This window comes from Cladophialophora bantiana, assembly GCF_000835475.1.
Source record: "Cladophialophora bantiana CBS 173.52 unplaced genomic scaffold supercont1.18, whole genome shotgun sequence".
In the NCBI taxonomy this organism is placed as follows: Eukaryota; Fungi; Ascomycota; class Eurotiomycetes; order Chaetothyriales; family Herpotrichiellaceae; genus Cladophialophora; species Cladophialophora bantiana.
This window is the reverse complement of record NW_015971592.1, coordinates 448,682-468,131: the sequence shown is the minus strand read 5'-3', so window position 1 is coordinate 468,131 and position 19,450 is coordinate 448,682. Positions and strand designations below refer to the sequence as shown.

The 19,450-nt window shown below is 53.8% G+C and overlaps 5 protein-coding genes across 5 annotated transcripts; 1 reads left to right on the top strand and 4 right to left on the bottom strand.

Annotated features, from left to right (window-relative positions):
• Positions 1-763: 763 nt before the first annotated feature.
• Z519_10461 (uncharacterized protein) lies at positions 764-2,482 on the top strand (the record flags this gene model as incomplete). Its single annotated transcript, XM_016768178.1, has 4 exons — positions 764-1,154; positions 1,214-1,509; positions 1,559-1,683; positions 1,735-2,482. 4 exons carry the CDS (start codon positions 764-766, stop codon positions 2,480-2,482), a joined length of 1,560 nt encoding a protein of 519 aa, XP_016615646.1.
• A 4,763-nt stretch (positions 2,483-7,245) lies between these two features.
• Positions 7,246-8,630, bottom strand: Z519_10460 (uncharacterized protein; the record flags this gene model as incomplete). The annotated part of the gene is made up of 3 exons (XM_016768177.1): positions 7,246-7,852; positions 7,907-8,475; positions 8,532-8,630. The coding sequence occupies 3 exons, from the start codon at positions 8,628-8,630 to the stop codon at positions 7,246-7,248; spliced, it is 1,275 nt and encodes a 424-aa protein (XP_016615645.1).
• A 1,562-nt stretch (positions 8,631-10,192) lies between these two features.
• Positions 10,193-11,716, bottom strand: Z519_10459 (uncharacterized protein; the record flags this gene model as incomplete). Its single annotated transcript, XM_016768176.1, has 2 exons — positions 10,193-11,444; positions 11,517-11,716. 2 exons carry the CDS (start codon positions 11,714-11,716, stop codon positions 10,193-10,195), a joined length of 1,452 nt encoding a protein of 483 aa, XP_016615644.1.
• A 1,315-nt stretch (positions 11,717-13,031) lies between these two features.
• Positions 13,032-15,718, bottom strand: Z519_10458 (uncharacterized protein; the record flags this gene model as incomplete). The annotated part of the gene is made up of 4 exons (XM_016768175.1): positions 13,032-14,339; positions 14,389-14,600; positions 14,652-15,453; positions 15,584-15,718. 4 exons carry the CDS (start codon positions 15,716-15,718, stop codon positions 13,032-13,034), a joined length of 2,457 nt encoding a protein of 818 aa, XP_016615643.1.
• Positions 15,719-16,882: 1,164 nt separating this feature from the next.
• Z519_10457 (uncharacterized protein) lies at positions 16,883-18,966 on the bottom strand (the record flags this gene model as incomplete). The annotated part of the gene is made up of 2 exons (XM_016768174.1): positions 16,883-18,287; positions 18,335-18,966. 2 exons carry the CDS (start codon positions 18,964-18,966, stop codon positions 16,883-16,885), a joined length of 2,037 nt encoding a protein of 678 aa, XP_016615642.1.
• Between the last annotated feature and the right edge of the window lie 484 nt (positions 18,967-19,450).

Genomic DNA, 19,450 nt, shown 5'->3' with positions numbered 1-19,450 from the left:
AAGCAGAACTGTCCAACGCACAGGCAGTAGCCAACCCACAACAAGCACAGCAAGCCCCCGCGTTGGCTGACCTCAAGTCGGCTTTAGAGCGTCCCGAAGAAGCGGATGTCAGCACTGTCTTCGATAGCTTTGTTTTGCCCCCTTGACTCTTGACCACCAGGGCAACAAAAAATACACCACTCGACTGGCAACCGTCACTCTCTGACAAGCGAGCCAACTACGTCCTGTATCTTACGCGACCACTGCTCAGGGTTGCCAAACGAGGGCACAGGGTGGCCGTGACTTCTGCGTTACCTGGTGTCCACTGTCCATCTTACTTACCCTGTTGGATATCCACATCCCATGCCGTCGGGTCCCTACCCAATCGCACCGTCAACACGCCATCCCCAAAAGCCACACGATATTATACCACGGGCCGGCCATGGTGTTGCAGTCGCCTGCACCCGATCAGGCAACAGCTGCGCCCGCTGCTTTACTGCTCGTCCTTGCTCGATCCTCCAGACCTTGTCCGCTTCGAAGCTGGGAGGAGAGGAAGCGTTCGGCCTGGGACCCGCTGACAGAAGTAAGCGCTCTCGTGGCCCCCTCTGCGACCGACTTCGACCTCCCGCTGGGTACTTGGGCCGTTGCTCCCTTTAGAGGCCCAGCCTGGTTGTGCCTTTTGCCTGGTCTCACGAGAGCAGTAGCGTTTCAAAAGTACAGAAGACATTTTTGAGCCTCACACCATCGCTTCCTCAACAATGGTGGCACAGTCGTTACCGAAGGCATGGCAAAGGCAATCAAGATAGAGCAGTTACTTCTGCCAAATCCGTCGACATCGGACGGGGAAAAGCCACGACCGCGCACGCCCGCTGTGAGGAAGAATGCCTCCCAGAACCGTCATCCGACACCTCGTCCGGACCTGGTGCTGAAGACCTCATCTACCGCTCTCGTACCGGCAAGTTCGCCAGTCACTGACCGATTTTCATGGGAGCTCGACAAGGAGGACTTGACATCGGCCCGACGTCGAAAACGAAAATCGCCCGTCGAGGATGAGGTGTTTCCGACGAGGAAGGCTATCAGGCTACCCAGATTTTCCGTCAACATCTTCCACTCAGAGCCAGTCAACGTCTTTCCTATTCCCAACGAAGGCGTCGTTCCGCGCATGGTGAAGTATTGTGAGTGCCAGATCCTGGGTTTGAGTGCCTTTTGGAATTTGCGCTAATCTTGTCTGCAGACCTGCAAGTTTGGGCGGAGCAGCATGGTCGAGCACTCGCCTTTGAGGGTCATCCAAAACCATACCAGTCTCTGGTGTTTCCGTACGCGTTGGAGCACGCGGTACTGTTCGAAGCCATGGTGGCGCTCAGTCGTGCGTCGTGGCTTCTGCAAGAAGGAATTCCCTGGTCCAAGGACAGCGCGCTGGCCTATCATCGTGCCAATGCCTTCGCTGCGCTTCGCCTGAGGCTGACGTCTGAAGTAACGTGTGCGGATGACACCACCATCTGCACCATTGCGGCTCTCACGACAATCGATGTGAGTGAAGAGGCAGGACCAAAGAAGCGTGATCTGACGGTTTTGGCAGTACATGCTCGGCGTCCACGAAGGCGCAGAAAACCATATTAATGCTATGCAACAGATCCGGAAGATTCGAACCGACCTCAAAGGTGACACGCCGTGGCAATACTTTGTCATTTCTGCAATGAAAGCGTAGGTTGTCAAGTCATCCCTCGCGTCCAATGCAATCTCTAACTCAACCAGCTACGATGCCCTGTGGCAGTTTGTCAAGGATAGAAACGAGGCTACTACCAGTATGGCCCAGCTCTCCATCGAATCACCTTTGCGTAACGACCTACCCGTCTATCCCTCTCTCCCATTCAACATCAAAGTCTGCGAGGCTCTGTCCAAGGTTTCGACCTCTTTCAACGACATGGCCATGGCGGGCGAAATGTCCATTCAAATGATCGACATTCTGGCGAATCTATCTACAACAGCAAGAGGCGATGGCAGCGCCACTCCAACCAACTCCCCCCCGAGCTCACCCGGAGGGCGAAACTTGTTGAACACAATCGCTGATCTCAGGTGTCTGTCAGTGATGGCCACGACTTCCATCGAGCACCAGCTCTGCTTCGGCGTGATTGGGACCTGCTTCACCCTCCACTTTGGCGACGGCAAAATCGGCGAAGAGTTCAACGAAACACTCCAAGAGCTTGAAGACAACCTGATCGGTAATGGCAAGCTCCGGCCCCAGCAAGAGAGAGCCCAGAAGAGCCACCGCGAGTGTCTGATTTGGGTAGCTGTGGCAGCTGCCGGTGCGCTCGAACAGTCTGAACTGTTGTCTGCTATGAGTATGGTGTTGGATCAGACTCTAGACAAATATCCCGAAGAGACCGCTCAGTGGGAGACACTGGAGGGAATACTGAAGAAATATCTGTGGAACGATCTTCTGGCACAGCATTGGAAAAGATGCTGGGGAAAAGCTATGCATCGGCGGTCGAATGCACGATGACAGTCACCCTTGAGGGCTGGAGCTCTCCACAAACTAATAATCAGTAGCCATCTTGCCTTGGCAGCTGAGGTATTCAATCAGGAACACACCCTGTGCTTCAGAGATGATCCATTGAACAGCAGCAGCCATCCGGTGTCAGGGCAAGGAGGCTGCCTTCTGGGAACAACCAACGAGGGTCAGTCAAACTTCCAATAGTAGTTCAGAATACCTAGGAAGACGCAATACCTGAAAGCCATCGGCAAAGCGGCGACCTCTGCGGCTTAGAGGGCACCATGTGGAAGGTCTCACCGCACATTCAGCCTTACACGGCAACGATCCTGGCCATCTCCACGGCCATGCTGTATCAGCTGCACGCCACATCCTATGAGAGTCTTCCAAACGAGGGCCAGGATCTGGGTGCAACGGGAAGCGAATTGTCGCTCTCTTCCTCTTGCTTCTAGCACCCTTGCTCGCATTACCTGTCGCCAGCTCTTTCAGGGTCACAGTCTCGCCGAATCGCTCCCGGTTGTTCGACGAGACGACCGTCTAGGTGCCGGATCCTGCAGTCTCTGGCAGGAGAAGGCGGAGAGGCAGCCACTTTTCTCGACGAAGAGCGACTAGGCAGACCCATCTTTCGTTTACCGAACAGAGCGACTTTTGTCGACGAAGGCAAAGAGGAATGTTCGGCAGAGGGGACAGAAAACTTTTCCCTAGCTTCAGAAACCCTGGCACACAATTCCGTCCGGTTCAACTTCTGACTCCACGTGAACGACAGGCAACGGGACAGGCTCATGGTTGGCAAAGGCGAAGTCCGGGTCATGTACGGAGTGGAGTTAGTGAACCTGGGACATTTTCCGGCGGACAATGAGAACGAGGCCTTTACAGGGCCTTTTGCTTTGGCCCATGATCGCCCATTGGCAAGAAGAACGGCCCATGCGATCCGAGAAGATCTTCGATGGAGCGGCCTCAGTGGCCACCTTGCCCACCTTGCCCACCTTGCGCACACTGCCAACCTTACCTAGTCTTACCCACGCGGCTGCCTCGTTCTGCTGGGGCATCCGGGTTGGCAACCGACGAATCATGGCCCTCGTTGTCCGCCTCTCCGAACCAAATTTAGCCAAATGCTCGTGCATTGTCCGTGCGTCGTGCCGGGTCTGTTGAATGGGGCTGGTTCTCGGTAAAAGTACACAGGTATCAAGGAGAGAATGGAGAACGAAGAGACAAGGGGTGTCAAAGTATTCTCCTGCACGCTTCGCCACCCTCTACTCTTGTCTGATAGGATTGGATTGTGCGACAAAGCTTCGTGGCACATCAATAATCAAATCTCTTTAACCCAAAGCGAGACGAGGTCCGACTATGGTATGTACCCAGTACTCGGACCTCTGACCGAATTGCCTCGCACGCCCGGTTTGTGTGTAATCTTCATTCTTAGGCCTCCTGCGCGGGGACGCCTCCCATCCAGCCCCTACTAGTATGTAACGTGGACCAGACAGACCAAGGCAGACCTGGACATTGCTTGCTTTGGTAAGAGAGAATCGCAATCGCACCGGCTTCCGAGCAATTTCCGCCTTCAGCCTTCAGCCTTATGGTGAACGATCAACCGTCGCGAGCGGTGTGAAACTCTGTTCATCCGTCTCGGCCAGAAGCAACACACAGAAGGCCGACGACTGAACGCGCCCAGCGCCTGCTAGCCATGGACAAGCTCAATCGAGCCTGATGTGCTCTTGTACGGACTGCAAAACCATTCTTTTTGGCGCCGCAGCGACGTTCCTTTCCACACGGGGGATTGAGGCGAGGGAGGCGTCCATGCCCGGCTGGCAAGCAGCGTCGCGCTCGAGAGCTGCGCTTCACAAAGTGCCATCCTAGCTGCAGAATGTATCTGCCTGATCCCGGCCATTGCATCTGGCTGAAGACCAAGGTCAGATTGGGACAAGATGTTGGCCCTTCCATCATGACCATGACGAGTGGTCACAACCTCTCTGACTGTGGGCGTGCCCGCGACATATCGGTGCCTTACCAGGCGACTGGGAAACGGGATCCACATCGACGCGAGGGAATATGGCAACAGCTTGCGAGCATGGATACGGGAGGAAGGAAGGAGGGGACAGGAAACATGGGCAAAGAGATTGGATAGGAGCTGGAGCAGCTAAACAACCATCGCCAACTACCCTACCACTCCGTATTCCTTCGTCGAGGAGCTATACGACGGCTACGCTTCCGCCATCTGTGTCTACCTCCCGTTCAGGGAACTCTTGCCGCTCTTGTCCGCAACTTCAAGACTGTCCCAACCGATCGACGTTCGCTACGTGTATGAGAAGGCGCACATTCACAATACACAGTGGAGCAAGCATGTGAGGGGTGGCATGGCCGTATTTACATCCATCTCGCCGGACCACGCGAGTGCGTTCCAAACCGGCATTGGCTCTGGAGACGCTGTTCCATCGCAACAGAAGGCTGGGGACTCGTCTGTTTTGCCTGCCATTTCCATCTCCTTTTTCATTTCAGAGGGGGGCAGATTTTCACTACCGGCACGTCGCCTCCTGTACGAAGTCAGCCGCAGTCAAGCTTACAACGTCAGCCATGGCGCTCCTCTTTGCCTTTCCTTTCAGACCCTCTACGCTGTGCCGTGTGCCTTGCCAACTAAGTGTCAGACAGCGTTGAGCCATAATGCGGCAGAACGTTGACTATCGCTCCAATGTGTTATGGTTTTTGCCACCGGGGGTCTCCTGTGAGCACACAAGATCCGTTTCTGTGTTGAGCCAAGTTGACAATTTCGGGTAACAACGAGATACGCGTCCCAAGAAGGGAATGCGGCTCAGGAGTTTCAAGCCGGCCACAACGAGCGTCTCCGACGAGAGACAAAGCCGAGTGACAGGAAAATCTCGACTTTCCTCTCTCCCTCGCTTCCCACTATTCCCGCTGGATTAAATTTGCTTCTCAGCCCACGAATAGCCAGAAAGCACATGGGATCCTACCTTGGCCCTCCGAATGACACCGCGGACGACAAAAGCACAGCGGAGGCAAAATAAGTCATCGAACGATGAGAGACACGGTCCAAAGCTGTGCGTTGTGTCGCAATTGCTCAGCCAGAGGTCTCATCAAGTCTACGATTCTACAGGCACTGAGGGAAGCTGGACGGGCCCCTTTACATGCTTTGACATTGCGCGAGTTCGGCCCCCAGCAGAACACCGATGGTTCAAACAAGGCCACTTTGCGGTCTGGAGCGACAAGGTCTTACATTGGGAGCACTAAGAGTAAACATTACGCCGAACAAGGGCGGGCGAAGGAATGAGATGGCGATGGACGGTTAGAAGTCATCGTCGGGCTCGAACTCGGGCAAGGCTGACTATCTGTCGTGTCTGTTTCTCGTTGAACTCACCGCTACCACCGTCGACGACTTAGTACATCATGATGCACAGACCGATGGTGGCGATTCCAGCAAGCTACGTTACTCTCCGTTCATCCTACTCGTCGACTGATCATCGGGCTCCCTGGATTTTCGGTGCAGGGATTGATCTGGCTCCAGCACTTTGGTCTCGAGGGACAAAAGCAGACCTTCTATTACCAATCGCCGATGGACGTTCTGAAGACCGGGGGGGGGGGGGGGAAGATGGCAGATGAGAGCTCTCACAGAACAAGGCCTTTCCTTGCAGTAGTAACGCTCACACAACACCCCCTTCGCCCTCTGCTTTCGCGCTCCTCTAGGACCGGCTCGCTCCGTTGATCGAGGGTGTCGATGCCTCGTCGAGACTACTGTACGTATGTACATATCTCTCGAGACCCTCGATATGTTATCAGTGTCACCGTATCGGCGTGTGGACGTGGCGGACGTGCACCAATCAATGGGGGTCGGGTCAATTCGGTCTCGGCTCGTGTTGGCCCGATACGTACACGTCAAGGATATTAATCGAGACACATGGCCAGGGGATCGAATGCAACGGCTGTCGGTGTTTCGCGTTGCTCTTCGTGAAATACAAGACTCAATATCGCAGTGACAGACGAAAGCATCGCATCGGTGGAATCGGAGAAAAGGACTGAGGAAAATATACAACTTGCGCCACGGTAACCTCGATATATTCCGCTGTCCAGTATATGCAAACTTCCTGGGGAAGGGATCCTGTTCCTTGCCTTCAAGACCACATTCCATGACCCTTGGCCTTCCCATGACGCCGTCCCATGCTCCCCCATCCCAACTAAATGCTTCCAACCCGTGGAAGAATAAAAGAGGACAGATGCGGCCGTCCCATAAAAGCATGTTCAAAAAGAAGAGTATGTCGATGGTGTCGAAAGGCGTAGTCCTCACCCAACCCCGAATTCCCCGGGGGGTTCTGGATTCCGCTCGCCCTCAAGGAACACTATGAGGGCGGTGCACATGAATGTTCCAACCTCAAGGCTCAAGGCTCGGGGAGCTGGCTCTCGGGCGTGCTCATTCAGCCCTGGTAGACGTGGAGGAGAGCTTCCGAAATGTAGGTCCAGCAAAGCCGTTTGTGCTGTATGATTGCGGGTCGAGTCGTCGCACGGGTCGGGTGTGTGCGCTTCGACATAACCTGCGCCTGACATCCGCTCCTTGTATATTTCCCTTGGTATTGTGCTTGACTGCAGTTCCTCCCTTCTTTCCCTCTCCTTTCGCCAGACCTCCCACTCTCTCTTCATACACCTCGGCCTATCCAGCTGAAAATAACCAAACCCCTTGAATATCCTGGTTGTTCTGCCAATGCATAGAAAACAGATCTTTGCTTTTCTAAGATTCCCAAAAGACCAAACCCGTACTTTTCAACCCTCGCCTAGGGCTCGTCTTCATTTTTAACAGCCTGATACTCATTACCCCTCCTCTTCAATCTATCCCCTGTCGTAGGTGTCGGTTTATCCACTCGCAACACCCAGCAAAGTATATCCTCGGCCGGCAACAAAAACATCCAAATTCTATTGCAACAGAAGCTCAAGGTAGTCGTACACATGGCAACCGCGGCATCCAACCAATAATGATTCGCTGTGGCCACAATAACCGTCAAGACCAACAAAGGATAGCAGATGCCTGCAACAAGAAAGAAGATCTGAGCGTAAAATGGCTTGCGTGGTTCGCTCCGCTGGGCGCGACGGAACACGCCAGAATGGTAGAGGAATGTACTGCCGACACAGAACGCGTAGGTAAAATGTAAAGAAGGCATGGCGGCCAATTGATTGACGTAGTTGCCGCCGACCCAAACAGACTCGGCGTTTGCTTGACGCACTGTATCGTGGAAGCCGAATTCCTTGGGTAAGAGACGGGGTGGCATGCATGGGAAGAAGGTGAATATTGTGAAAGCGGCAAAGTTACCCAGCGTCATTGTCCGGCGGACGGCGGCGAAAGCTGAGTGTGTAGGCGCTGCATAGTAGTACCACGAAAGAAAGCTGGGGAAAGATTAGCGGGGGAGGGAGAGAGACATGGGAAGAGGGATCACATACGCGACAGTACCAGGAATATGAACAAGCGAGTAAATGCGGTTTAAAAATGTGATGGCGGTCAAATGACCGTTCAAGAACCAAGCCTGGAAGTCATTCTCTCTGATAGGGAACAGGAAGCTCAACCACGACTTATGCTCAATGTCGAGGACCAGGATGCCATGATCTTGGGCCAGCTGCCATAGACCCTCGTCAGCGGAGAACAGGACTTGAGCGAGGGCCTTGGTCAGGCTGTAGAACAGCAGATTGAGAACCCAATAGAACATTTCGATCAAGAAGGGAAACTTGGCCAAGACTCGGGAGTGCCAATTGTCGGCGAATCTGGACGAATTGGGGGTCTGGACGATGACACCGCAGCAGTTTCGCTTCTTGGGCGGATGTTTGGATGACGTGAAGACATCCGAGTCGGAGGTGAGGGAGTCGGAATCGGTGAAGCCATCGGGAGAGGAGCCTTGGGAATTGTTGTGCGGGAGCAGAGAGCGAGTCGGGGAGCGGCCTCGGCGAGATTGAAATATGCGATAGTTGTGTCTCCGATTAAAGTAAAGTGAAGCGGTCATGATACTGACGACAATCTGGGTAGGTCAGCAGGGAACCATTGGAGCATATGAAACATGGGTATTGAACGGACAATTGGTTCCATCCAGGTATGGGAAGCGAACTGGGCGCCACCCATGTCGGGCTGAGCGGCCTCAGCGGCCTCGGTGACGTTGAAAGGCATCGAGGCCATTGGTGATGGGTTAATCGAGGCGAGATGATCGAAGAAGAGGTCTAAGTCATAGATCTGGATGGCCGTCGAGAAGGAGTGAGCCGACGTGAGGTGTCGCGTGTCCACCAGGAGCTGGTCACGTGCGATTGAAAAGTCGACGACAGGCAGTGTTACACCCGTCCACCACGCGTCAAGCGGACCTAAAAGGAGTGACCGAGGGAGATACTGCTATCGACAAGTGGCGGATCGTGTTTCAGACCAGAGCGGGCGGAGGGTGGAAGAAGAGGGCCGAACAATCCGGGACCTCAGGCAACTCGAGACGTGTGGGAGGGCACCGTAAGTTGACGGAGGACGCCAGAGAAGCTTGGATCGAAGGGAAGAAAAGGCGAGTAGGGGGAGGAAGTAAAACAAGATGAAGAAGATCCGGAATGGAAAAGAGAGAACAAAAACAAGATGGACAAGGAGGAGAAGACTAGGACGAGGATGGAGATGGGGAGGATGATGATGACGATGGAGGATGGTGTGAGTAGCAAGAGGGAGAGAGGGAAGAAACGAGAAAGGTGAGGAAGAGGGAATTCTGTGCCTGGAGGGAAAAGGGAAAGAGATCAGAAGCAGAGTGTACCAAGTAAAGAGTCTCACCAAGAGACACGCAACACAGGTACGCGAGAAAAAAGGATCGTATGTCGTAGTCGCATGTAGCAGGCGTCAGTTCAAAGTTGGAGGTTTTCCCTTTCTCCTGCAGCGGCAAAGAGGCTGAGTCGATGGTGCCGCCTAGTGGCCCCCCCAAACAGGTGGTGGTTGATTTGATCTCAGGAGAAAAAGCCACCGAGCGGCCCCGGGCTGCCAATGCTGGTAGGGCAGGTGGAGAGTTTAGGCTCGCCAGGCCCCGGAGAGCGGGCACCGAGAAGGGAGGAGGGGCCCTAGACAGCCAACAGAGCCTAGGGAGATGGTGCTTGGTGTCACCTTGGCCGCATCAATGTCAGCATCGCCGTCAATCACCTCAGTGGAAAGTGGAAGGCCGGATATTGGCTGACGAGTGCGGAAGTCCTCTTTGCGGTTAATGGGCTCCGGCCACCCCTTGGACCATTTTACCACGACATACGGCCACGGAACCCGCCAGCATCCAGAACTCTTGCACAAGCACAAATGCCATAACATTATCTCCGTATTATTCTCGGTCTCAGCCTCTTCAGGCGGCTGCATCTCGTATTCGCCTGCCAGACAATGGACCCCCCCGCCAACCATACTACTCACGGAAGTACATCGCCTGCTCACCATGCAGTGTGCACACCTAGTCAGCAGCTTCCACCTTTGCATAATCGGCCTTTTACTCTATTCGATTCTTCACATGACGTCTGGGAAAGCAAACAAGGCCCGCCGCGACTCAGCATCTCTACCATGGCCGACCGCCGTCTCATGCAGTGCTCGTTAATTCTTCTAATCATCATCGTCGTCTCCCTAACTCGTGATACGACGTCCAAGTAGGTATACCCATGAGAAATGCTCTAGGAAATGGGGAAATGGGGAAGGGGAAATGGAAAATAAAATCGACCCATCCCCCCCCAAACGCCGCTCACAGCGGCTCAACTCGCCGTCAGGTCGGCCGACACAAAGCGTCGGACGTCGCGATATTTGCCCTTCTGCGCCTTGTGGTTGTGGCCCGCCACCTTTCGAGGACTTGACATGCCTGAACTTCCAATCCCACGCATGATCATCGGCAACGCGTCCAACACCTGCTTATTGCCTTCAAAGTAGTGGTTGACAAACCCACCGCCGAGAAGCCTGCGGATCGCGTTCAGCCGCATCAGCTTCCACCACTTGTCCACCCGCATCTCGCCTTCCCGATGAACCCGCACCACCATCTTGGAGGCATTGTTAGACTGGAGCCCCAGCCGTGGGTCTTGGACCGTCAAAGCAATGCTGGCAAAAGATTGATGTAGGGCCTTCTTGTCTCGTCGATTCATCGACTTGGTGCTGAGCGATGCAAGCGCCGTCACCTTGTCCATCACCTCATGCGTGTTATGATACGGGTTGTACCGTTTGACCAGGTAGGATCGCACGTGAGGCCGGTCGTGGGGCAGTTCGTCTTCCGGTATGATCTCCTCGTCCGACGACGACGACTCGTCGTCTTCCTCGCGTGGCGTGTAGCATTTCTCATACAGTAGAGCAATGTTCTCGCCCGCCGAGACTTGAACTTTGATGTCATCTGCGTCCAGCTGGTCGAGAAATGTCGCAATGGCGTCCTCCGACTCCTGCTCGACGTCTTCCACTTGGGTCGCCAGGAATCCGTACGTGTTCAAGGCTGCGGTGACAACTTCAGCACTGTCATCAGCGTCAACAAACGCTCCATCACTCGAGGCAATCTCAAGTAAGAAAGTCATGACGTCCAAAATCTCTTCATCTCCCGCGCCACCGAAAGATATGCAGATCCCAATGGTATAGATTGCCGCAGCCTTGACCGACGTTGATCGAGAATCGGAGATGGTCCGTTTCAAGGATGGTGCGACCGTGTCATAGATGCTGCCATCGGCGAACGTGATGGCAGTAAGTGCCATGGCTCTCAAGGCCAATGTTGTTTCTTTCTCGCTGGTTTCTGCTTTGATGCTTCGACCAAACGCCACAAGGAGGTCGTGGACTCGACCATAGAGAACCTCGGCCAGATAGTGCGAGGTCAAGCATTTGACATATGTAGTCAATGCATCTTCCCGGCTCTTGTGGCTGCTCCCTTTCCGATCCAGCAGTTCCGAGATCACGTCATTCAACTCTTGCCGAGCGGCATCCGAGGTCTGCTCATTGATGTCGTCGGTTTCGAGGAGGGCATCGATCGAATTGATACTAGACGTCACCAGTGTCAGCTCGCATCTGATGGCATGTCGGCCGCATGATGAGATGGGTCGTGCAACTCACCTTTGGGTGGTGTCGTCACTGAGATTGCCCTTGTCAAAATCCTCGTCGTCCGACACATCTCGGCTCTGAATGCGAGAAGCGCTACGCGAGTTGGGAGCCGAATTGCCGCGTGAACTCCCTCTTGACGACTGCTTGGATTTGGCCTTGTTTGAGACGGTCTTGCCGCTCTCGAGGGCTCTTCGGCGCAAGTCTTCATGCATGTTGCTCGCCGCGAGGGTGTTCTAGTGAGAGCGCAAATATAACAGTATTCTTCTTGGCGTCAAATGGAATGGTTTGATGTGCTGGTGTGACTGCAAACTGCCGAGGAGGGGGGTTTGGGGTCACCCTTTGGGTCGCGAGGCTCGATATTTGGACAGGTGATGTGGAGGGAGTCGTTGAATTTCCATGTGGGAGGGATTCACGCAGTTTAACAGCAAGGGAGTCAGAGAGGTCCTCGGGGGGTCAAGTAGAAACCCACAGGGACTTTAGGGTCAGTGGCAGACAAAAAATGTTAAATAGGACAGCGCAGTCTAGGAAGCGGTGACAAAAGTGATGGGCAACCGAAGAAATGTGGAGGAATTTTGGGACGGGAATGGCCAGGACTCAGCTGGGCAATCTGGACCTGCGGAGGGCCAGGGCTACTTACTTAGCCGCGGCACCAACGGGAGGAGAAGGGAGAGTGAGGTAAGGGGGGCACAGTGGGCAACCTGGGAACGGAACGAACAAGAGGGAGGACCTTGCCAGCACATTGCCAACTGGTATTCGTACTCGTCACCAGTCACCATCGTAGGAAGACCATTAGTCCGTTAGGTACTCGGTACCCAGTCCAACATCATGACATCCATGCGTCGCCTACGGCCAGCCTAGTGAGCCACTGACGAGTGAGACTGCCAACTCCGGTTTGACCCGCCATCTGCTCTTGTCTTCCCCAGGCGACCCAGCCGATCAGAACTACTCCGGCCATACCACTCCCCACACAGCCGAATATAACCTCATGGTCCGGATTCCTATCTTTGCCATTATGACGACAGGCCTGTTCGACCCCTACACCCTACGTGCTCGCAGCTGTCGTCCGTGCCGCCTCCAATGACACAACCGCGTGATATCCGGGTGCCCCTTCTCATAAAAACTCTGACAAAAGCGATTGAAGCACTCATCGCACGCAGTAGGAGAATACATTTCATTCGACTCGTGCAACAGTTGCCATGCGATCCGTCCTAGGGGTATCGCAGGTTCCATTGAGTGATTGTTCCATGTCAAGGGGAGCTGCGATAACTCTGCCTGGTCACCAAGGAAAAGAAAAGATCGAAGTACTTCGACAATCCCCACAACCACGCCCTCACTCACGCCCAATTCAGCTGTCCAAAAAAAGAAAACAACCCGCCCTACCCACCTTGCATATTCCTCGGTGATGTTGTTTTGCTTTCATTCTGTGCCCCCACAAGAGATGGACCTTCAACGTTGTGCATCCCGCTCTCGTTGCCGTAGTCTGGTTGATACCCCGTACAATCCTAGCAACGTCCTTTGCCTGCTGCTTCACTTACCCCCGGATGTTTGTCCGTCCATCAGCAGATCCTCGTCGCTGGCGTCCAAGATATCGTACTCCTCGTCCGTCAAGAATTCATCTTCGTCGCTGTTGGACTCTTCGAGCTCGAGACTTTCAACATCTTCAAGAAGTTCGTGTTCCCCCGTCTTGATCGTGGGCTCCATCACTGCCGCTGGAGCTTCTTCCACCGGTGCTTCACGGACATCGTGCACGCTGGAGATGGGTGACTCCTTCTCTAGCTTAGGGAAGATCATGGTCGAGCTGTCTTGCGACGTGTCGCCGTCACCTTCTTTCGGCTCGTCGACTGTCTCCAGTGTGACAGGAGTGGGAGGCAAGATGTGCGAGCGAATGGGCAATTCAACAGGAGTAGAACGAACCTCGATGTCGACCCAAAGCTTGTGGCCGAATGGAATTCCACCTGGAGTTTTGAGACGCCAGTAAGAGATGGCTCGTCCTTCACGAGCTGGCGACTTCAGAAGAACGGTAAAGACTCCTGTCTTGCCAGGCTCCACAGGAGATGCCAAGGCGTTGCTGCGGTTGGCCATTGCCATCGCAGTCGTGCTGGATGGATGAAGAACATCGAGATTCCGCATATCATCACCACCAATGTAGTAGACGGCGCAGCCGGCTGGCCAGGCCTCGGGGCCTGGATTACGCAAGGTCCAGGATTGAGAGATGAAGTGGTTGGGAGGGAATCTCGAGCCATCTGGGGTCGAATCGGTGACGTACCAGGCTTGAAGATCGCTAGTGACTTGATTTGCAGACGTCGCATTGTTGGGCTTAGCAATCTCAACCATTGCCGGAGCGGTCTCAACAGGATCGACTTCGGCAACAGTCTGAACTTGCGTCGCAGCATTGGCAGAGGTAGATCGATTGGTCTCAGTAGCCGCGTTCTTCGCCATTGGGCGGTCACCCAACTGGGCGATCTGTTGACCGAGCTCGTTCTCTTGATGAGTCCGGATTGACACGTGTCGGATGGGCTGCCTGAACTTGATCAAAGGATGAGATGGATTGTGCGGGTTGTTGGGCCAAGCTTCGCAGTTTGCGCAGAAGTCAGTGTCGTGGCAGACAACACACTTGTATCGATCACCGGTGATGTAACGCTTGTAAGATGTGCACAGTGGTCCGTCACAATAGATCCCACGATGGATGTGCTTGGTAGTGTTCACTACCTTGATAGGCACGTAGATAGGCGCGAAGCGGTGCCCGGAGTGTTTCTCATCAGCAAAACCAAAGCATGTGGAGCAATAGTCGAAGTCTGGGCATGTCAAGCACTTGTGACGGATACCATAAATGGCCTACAACAGATGTCAGATCCGTAAGTGGGAGAAATAGGTGTAAACTCACCCGATTGCAGCCATCGCAAATAGCTTCATGACGGACGCCACGTCCAGGACCGCACAAAGCTTTGATGGCCGGCTCGTCTTTCAATGCGTCGGGATCTCGTGCCTCGAAGCTATGAGATGGGTCATGGCCGTGTTCACCATCCTGCATACAGGAGAGGCAGAGGTCGTAATCGGGACATTCCTGACAGGTGACAAATTCACGGGCCGGCATTTCTAAGACATTGTCAGTGCTCGACATACTTGTGTGTTCGTGTCTGCACCTACGGGAAATGCATGAATTGCAAGTGAGCTCTGTATCGTCGTGCTCCGGACTGATGGGCGTGGTCAACTCGCTGGAGGAACCAGCAGCCGCCTTGGACAGTTTCTTGGGGGGAAGAGTCTCGGTGGTGCTGGTGACGACCATTCCGTTACGGATGGTTCGTTTCAACAACCAGTGCTCCTCACCGTCGCAGGTGATTCCAGCGTCAATGCAGGGCTTGCAGAGATCAAAGTCACCGCCCTCGCAGATACCACAGTGATAATGTTCGTCTGGAACAGGCATGCCACAATGGTTGCAGTCGATTGTGTATGAGGTGGAAGGGAAGTCATTCATGGAAGGAAGAGTAGGCAAACTGTACACGTCGCTTTGATTGCCTTGAGGATTGTTGACAGCCTGTTCCGTGCCGGAAGTGTTGACATCGAGATCAAAGGCTCCTGGAATGGCGCATTTGGGAGAGTATTGGCAGGTCTTCTGAAAAGCCTTGAAGGAGGGTGCCGCACTGTTGCCCACCGGCTGAGAGAGAACAGTCTCAAGGAAGTTGTTCCTCGGCTCAGGGTGGGAGTCGGCACTGTCCTTCACAACAGATTTGTTCTGGGCCATGTCAATGTCTTGGGCGAGGCTGTCTCTTGCAGGTTTTCCCTCAACGGTCGCCCTCAAACGTAGCTTGAGCTTCGCCTTCGCTGCCCGATAGAGTTGCTTGTAGATGGCAGGGTCGTTGCTATCAAGCGTAATGTACCTTGCCTGAGAATCTGAGAATCGGTCGAAGCGAACGTCTTGTTCCGGAGGAATGGCAAGCAGGGTTCGGAGCTACAGATGTGAGGAAGCGTTAGCTCTCTCTTCACTCGAGCGTCGTAGTCCGAAGCAGGGTTAAGTGACCCAAGTTACAGCCGAGGGAGGTTCAATTCTCAGGCTGACACGGATAGATAGATCTACGCACCTTTTGTGGGAGCACGTTGGCACCGAGATCCCGCAGAGCGAGTTTGAATCTTCTGTTTGTCCCGTCGATGATGACCTTGACCGTGATAAGAGTGTCAGGGCCCACGGGGCCTATGTGAGGATGAGGTGTAGCCATGATTGGTGATAAGGAAACACTGGGGTAGGCGGTGTCAGGTAGGTTTGACCGTAGCACCCTGCGGGCAGGTTGCAAAGAGTCGGTCAGATCGGGTGCGAGAAAACCCTCAAAAAGTAGCGGTCATGAAGAGGGTATATCTCCCTATATGTTTCGAGAAGACACAGGAAGATTGGGATGAGGACGCAAAGGAGGTCAGGGTGATGGGACGGGAGGTCGTGGAAGGTGGTCAAACAGACAGGCCGTCGAGAGATGACGGGTGCAGTGGAAAGCTCGCAGCCTGGCTGAGGCAATCAGTCAGTCCCCGTCGAGGCGGGGAAGAGCAAGAGACCGGGACAACCTCTTCACCTTGGCCTCTCGACCCTCTCGGCCTCACTCCACTGCATCCACGTGACGCCAGTGCACAGGCAGCACCAAATCAAAATTCAAATGGCTCCGATGGCACCCAAATGGCACCGGCAAGGCGGATGCCGGTCTCGCCGCTACGATTCACCACTACATTTCTCGTCCAAAGTCCATTCCTCACCGGTTGCTCGCTCTGCTACTGCTTTGCTAGTACAGACCTTGTCAAAGCTTTCGACAGACAAAAGCACATCCGCGCCCAGACAATCATCGCCTCTGTCAAGTATTACGGAGCACAGCCAAACCTGAGCATAGAATCCTCCTTTCATTCTTCCTAGCAAAAGAAAACCCGCTTTCAGAGGCAGAACTACCTTCGTCCACCCATGCGGCCTTGGACGAGCCTCGACCATCTTCGGGTAGATCGCTGACAGCCTCGTCTTGACGATTCGAAAATCCACTCAACCAGCACCTCGTACCACTCCCAAATCGACAGGTGGATCCGTAAACAGCCTTCAAGCTTTTCCTTTTCTTTCTGTGGCCTTGTTGTGCCCACGACTTGAGAACTCTAACAATCATCGACAAGTTCTCTTTTTAACCACGAGATATAATGTACATGAAGAATATGGTAAAAGATATCTCGAAGCCATGATGAAGGAAAACAGAGGGGAAAAGGTCTTCCTTTTCGAAGGATCCTTAAAGTCGACAAACCCATCTCCCTCCCACCATAGGCATGAATGCTCCATACTCCATAACCCGCTAAATAAAAAGGAAAAGAAGTCGACTTAATTCAAGGAAAGGAGAAAAGAAGAGTCCAACGACCACCAATCAGCCAGAATGCGCAGGATAGAACATGCCAGCAGGGGCAGAAGAGTAGTAATAGGGAACCTGAGTCGGCATTCCATTGTTCAGTGGCATCATGTTTCCGTTGGGAGCAATTGGGAATTGCTGCATTCCGCCCTGAGCTTCAGGAGCGAACATAGTCGAATTGTAGTAGTAGACCATGCCGTTCGACTCGTGCGCCAACATATTGCCCTCCACCGGTACTGCGGCAGGCAAATAGCTCATCGGGTGTGATTGTGAACCGGGAATGAAGCTCGGTGCCAGTGCTGGGCCTGCCATCGAAACTCCAAAAGAGCTGGGATCAGGAATTGGCGGATAGAAAACGGCTCCGTTGCTGTAAGGGCCCCCGAAATATGCCGACCCGCCCATGACTGGGTATGGTTGAAAGCCTGGTGCGAACACAGCTCCTTCTGGGATCTGCGAAAGAGGAGTCACTCCAGCCATTCCCGAAATTGTCGGCTGACCAGATTGAGCAGCAGTCTTATCCTCCATGTATGGGTTTGAGATGTGGGCGGGGACTTGTTGATGAAACGCTAGGTCTTGCTGTTGCGGTGGAGCTTTGAAATGATATGCAGCCGGTGACTCGATATGTGCCACCGAGACTGTTTTCTGGGGGCGGGGTTGGTGCATGGGAATGGCAGCAGGGTGACTCCCATACATCGCAGGCGCTTGCATTTGTGTCGGTGCTGCATTTATTGGGACCTGGCCGTTCATCACCGGTAACCCAGTCCTTGAGAGAGATGGCGTAGGAGCCCCAGAGGGCATGCGGACCACTGGCCGGCTGCTTTCATTGCCGGTGGCGGCAGCGCGAGTAATGACCGAGTCTGCAGGAGATTTGATGCCTTCTCCCAGGGTGGATGCTCCCATGGAAGACTTCCGGCTCATGGCAACACTTGGAGTATATCCTCCACCATATATGCTCGATCTGCGACTTCCTTGAAAGCTGCCTCTGCCACGACCGCGCGTGAAACCTTGTTGGTTGGGGCGTAAAGCTCGGGGAATGAAAATAAACGATCGATCCGCGCTAGGAAAGATATATCGCGGCGCTGCGCCAGGGATAGAGACACGTACAGGCTTGTCTCTTCTCAGTGGCGGGCGATGCTGCGGAAGCAAAACGTGGTGCTTCTTGACGACATTTGGTACCATTATCTTCTCAGCCATGCCTGGAAATGATATTTGGACGTTGACATTTCCCATAATGGACGCGAAGGAAAATGATCGATTTGGAGCCGTCGAAGTAACTTTAATTTTGTTCTGTTCCTTCTCCGTTTCAGCTCGCGGAGGAATTGGCCTGGTGTCTGGCTGCATTAATTTGGTCTTGTTTTCATGTTCTTCATGGAGATCATGCGCCCAAGGCTTGTCTGACGGCTCATTGAAACCGATTCCTCGTCTTCACAGGTTAGCAGATGGACCAAGCGTCTCATTTTCGCTACTCACCCTGTGCCCATTGCAGCTCCATAGGCCCGACCTCTGCCTCGTGCGAAAGGCCTCGTGTTCAGCCCGATGGAGGACGAGTTCCGGTCGTCATGGAGGAAGAATCCACCCCTAGTAGGGACAAAGGCGGGGTTTGCGTTTCTCTGCCGGATATACTCTTGATGCTCCCTGCGAGCGCGCTGAGCAGTAGTCTCCTGCCGAAGAGTCCTTGGTGGAACGGCACCAGCCTGGACTGCACCAGCATCCGTCGAAACAGGCAAGTTGTCAAACTGCAGCTGTTCCATCTCTTGCGGCTGCTGAACTTGACTCAACCCGTGCAACATGGCTTCGGTGTCAGCCGAGTGTCTAAAGGTACCCTTAGATTTTGAGGAGTCCTCATTAGAGGTTACAGGATCATGGCCCTCCTGATCTTGCCCTGTTGCAGCTGTTCTTGTTGCTGTAGTTTCTTGAACCGGGTCTCGCTCGTCTCCGCTGGACTCACTGCCTTCAAATTCTCCGTCAACGCCATTCGTCACTGCGGAGCCCTCGCTCAAGGAATCATCCTCAAAATCACCGAGGACAGATCCTTCTTCCTCTCCTTCATCTTGTCGCCGCCGTCTGCTCGCGAGCAGATTTTTCCGTCGGGACGCGGGCATGTTTGTAGTGATTCCGGATGTGATTGAAAATCTCGGATCGGAGGGGTTCGAGACGCGATGTAAAGGGGACTTAGGAGAGACAAGGATGAATCATTCTCGGTTGTCGAGCACTCAAGTCTCGACTGGACGGAAGTAGGACGATGGGAACTTTTCGGCGAAAGACCATTTACAGGATCGTAACACCCATCTCGAGGTTGCGCCGAAAGAAAGAGAAGATGCAGAACCACACAAAAGGAGGTTAGCTTATGAGGTTTCTGATGTTTTGGAGCCAGTGATAATGAAATAAGTGTGCGATTGAAGAGGCACAAGATGCCCTTGCATTCGCCAGCAAAAGTGTCTTTTGACCTGGAGGCGAGACCTGAAGCCGCCTGAGGGCATAGCTACTAAACTCGATCGGACCATTGCCCCAGATTTTCGTCATGGGCAGAAGCCCAACCCAGAAAGATGCCTAGTGGGCCTAACTTCCTGGGGCCTAGCTCGCTTA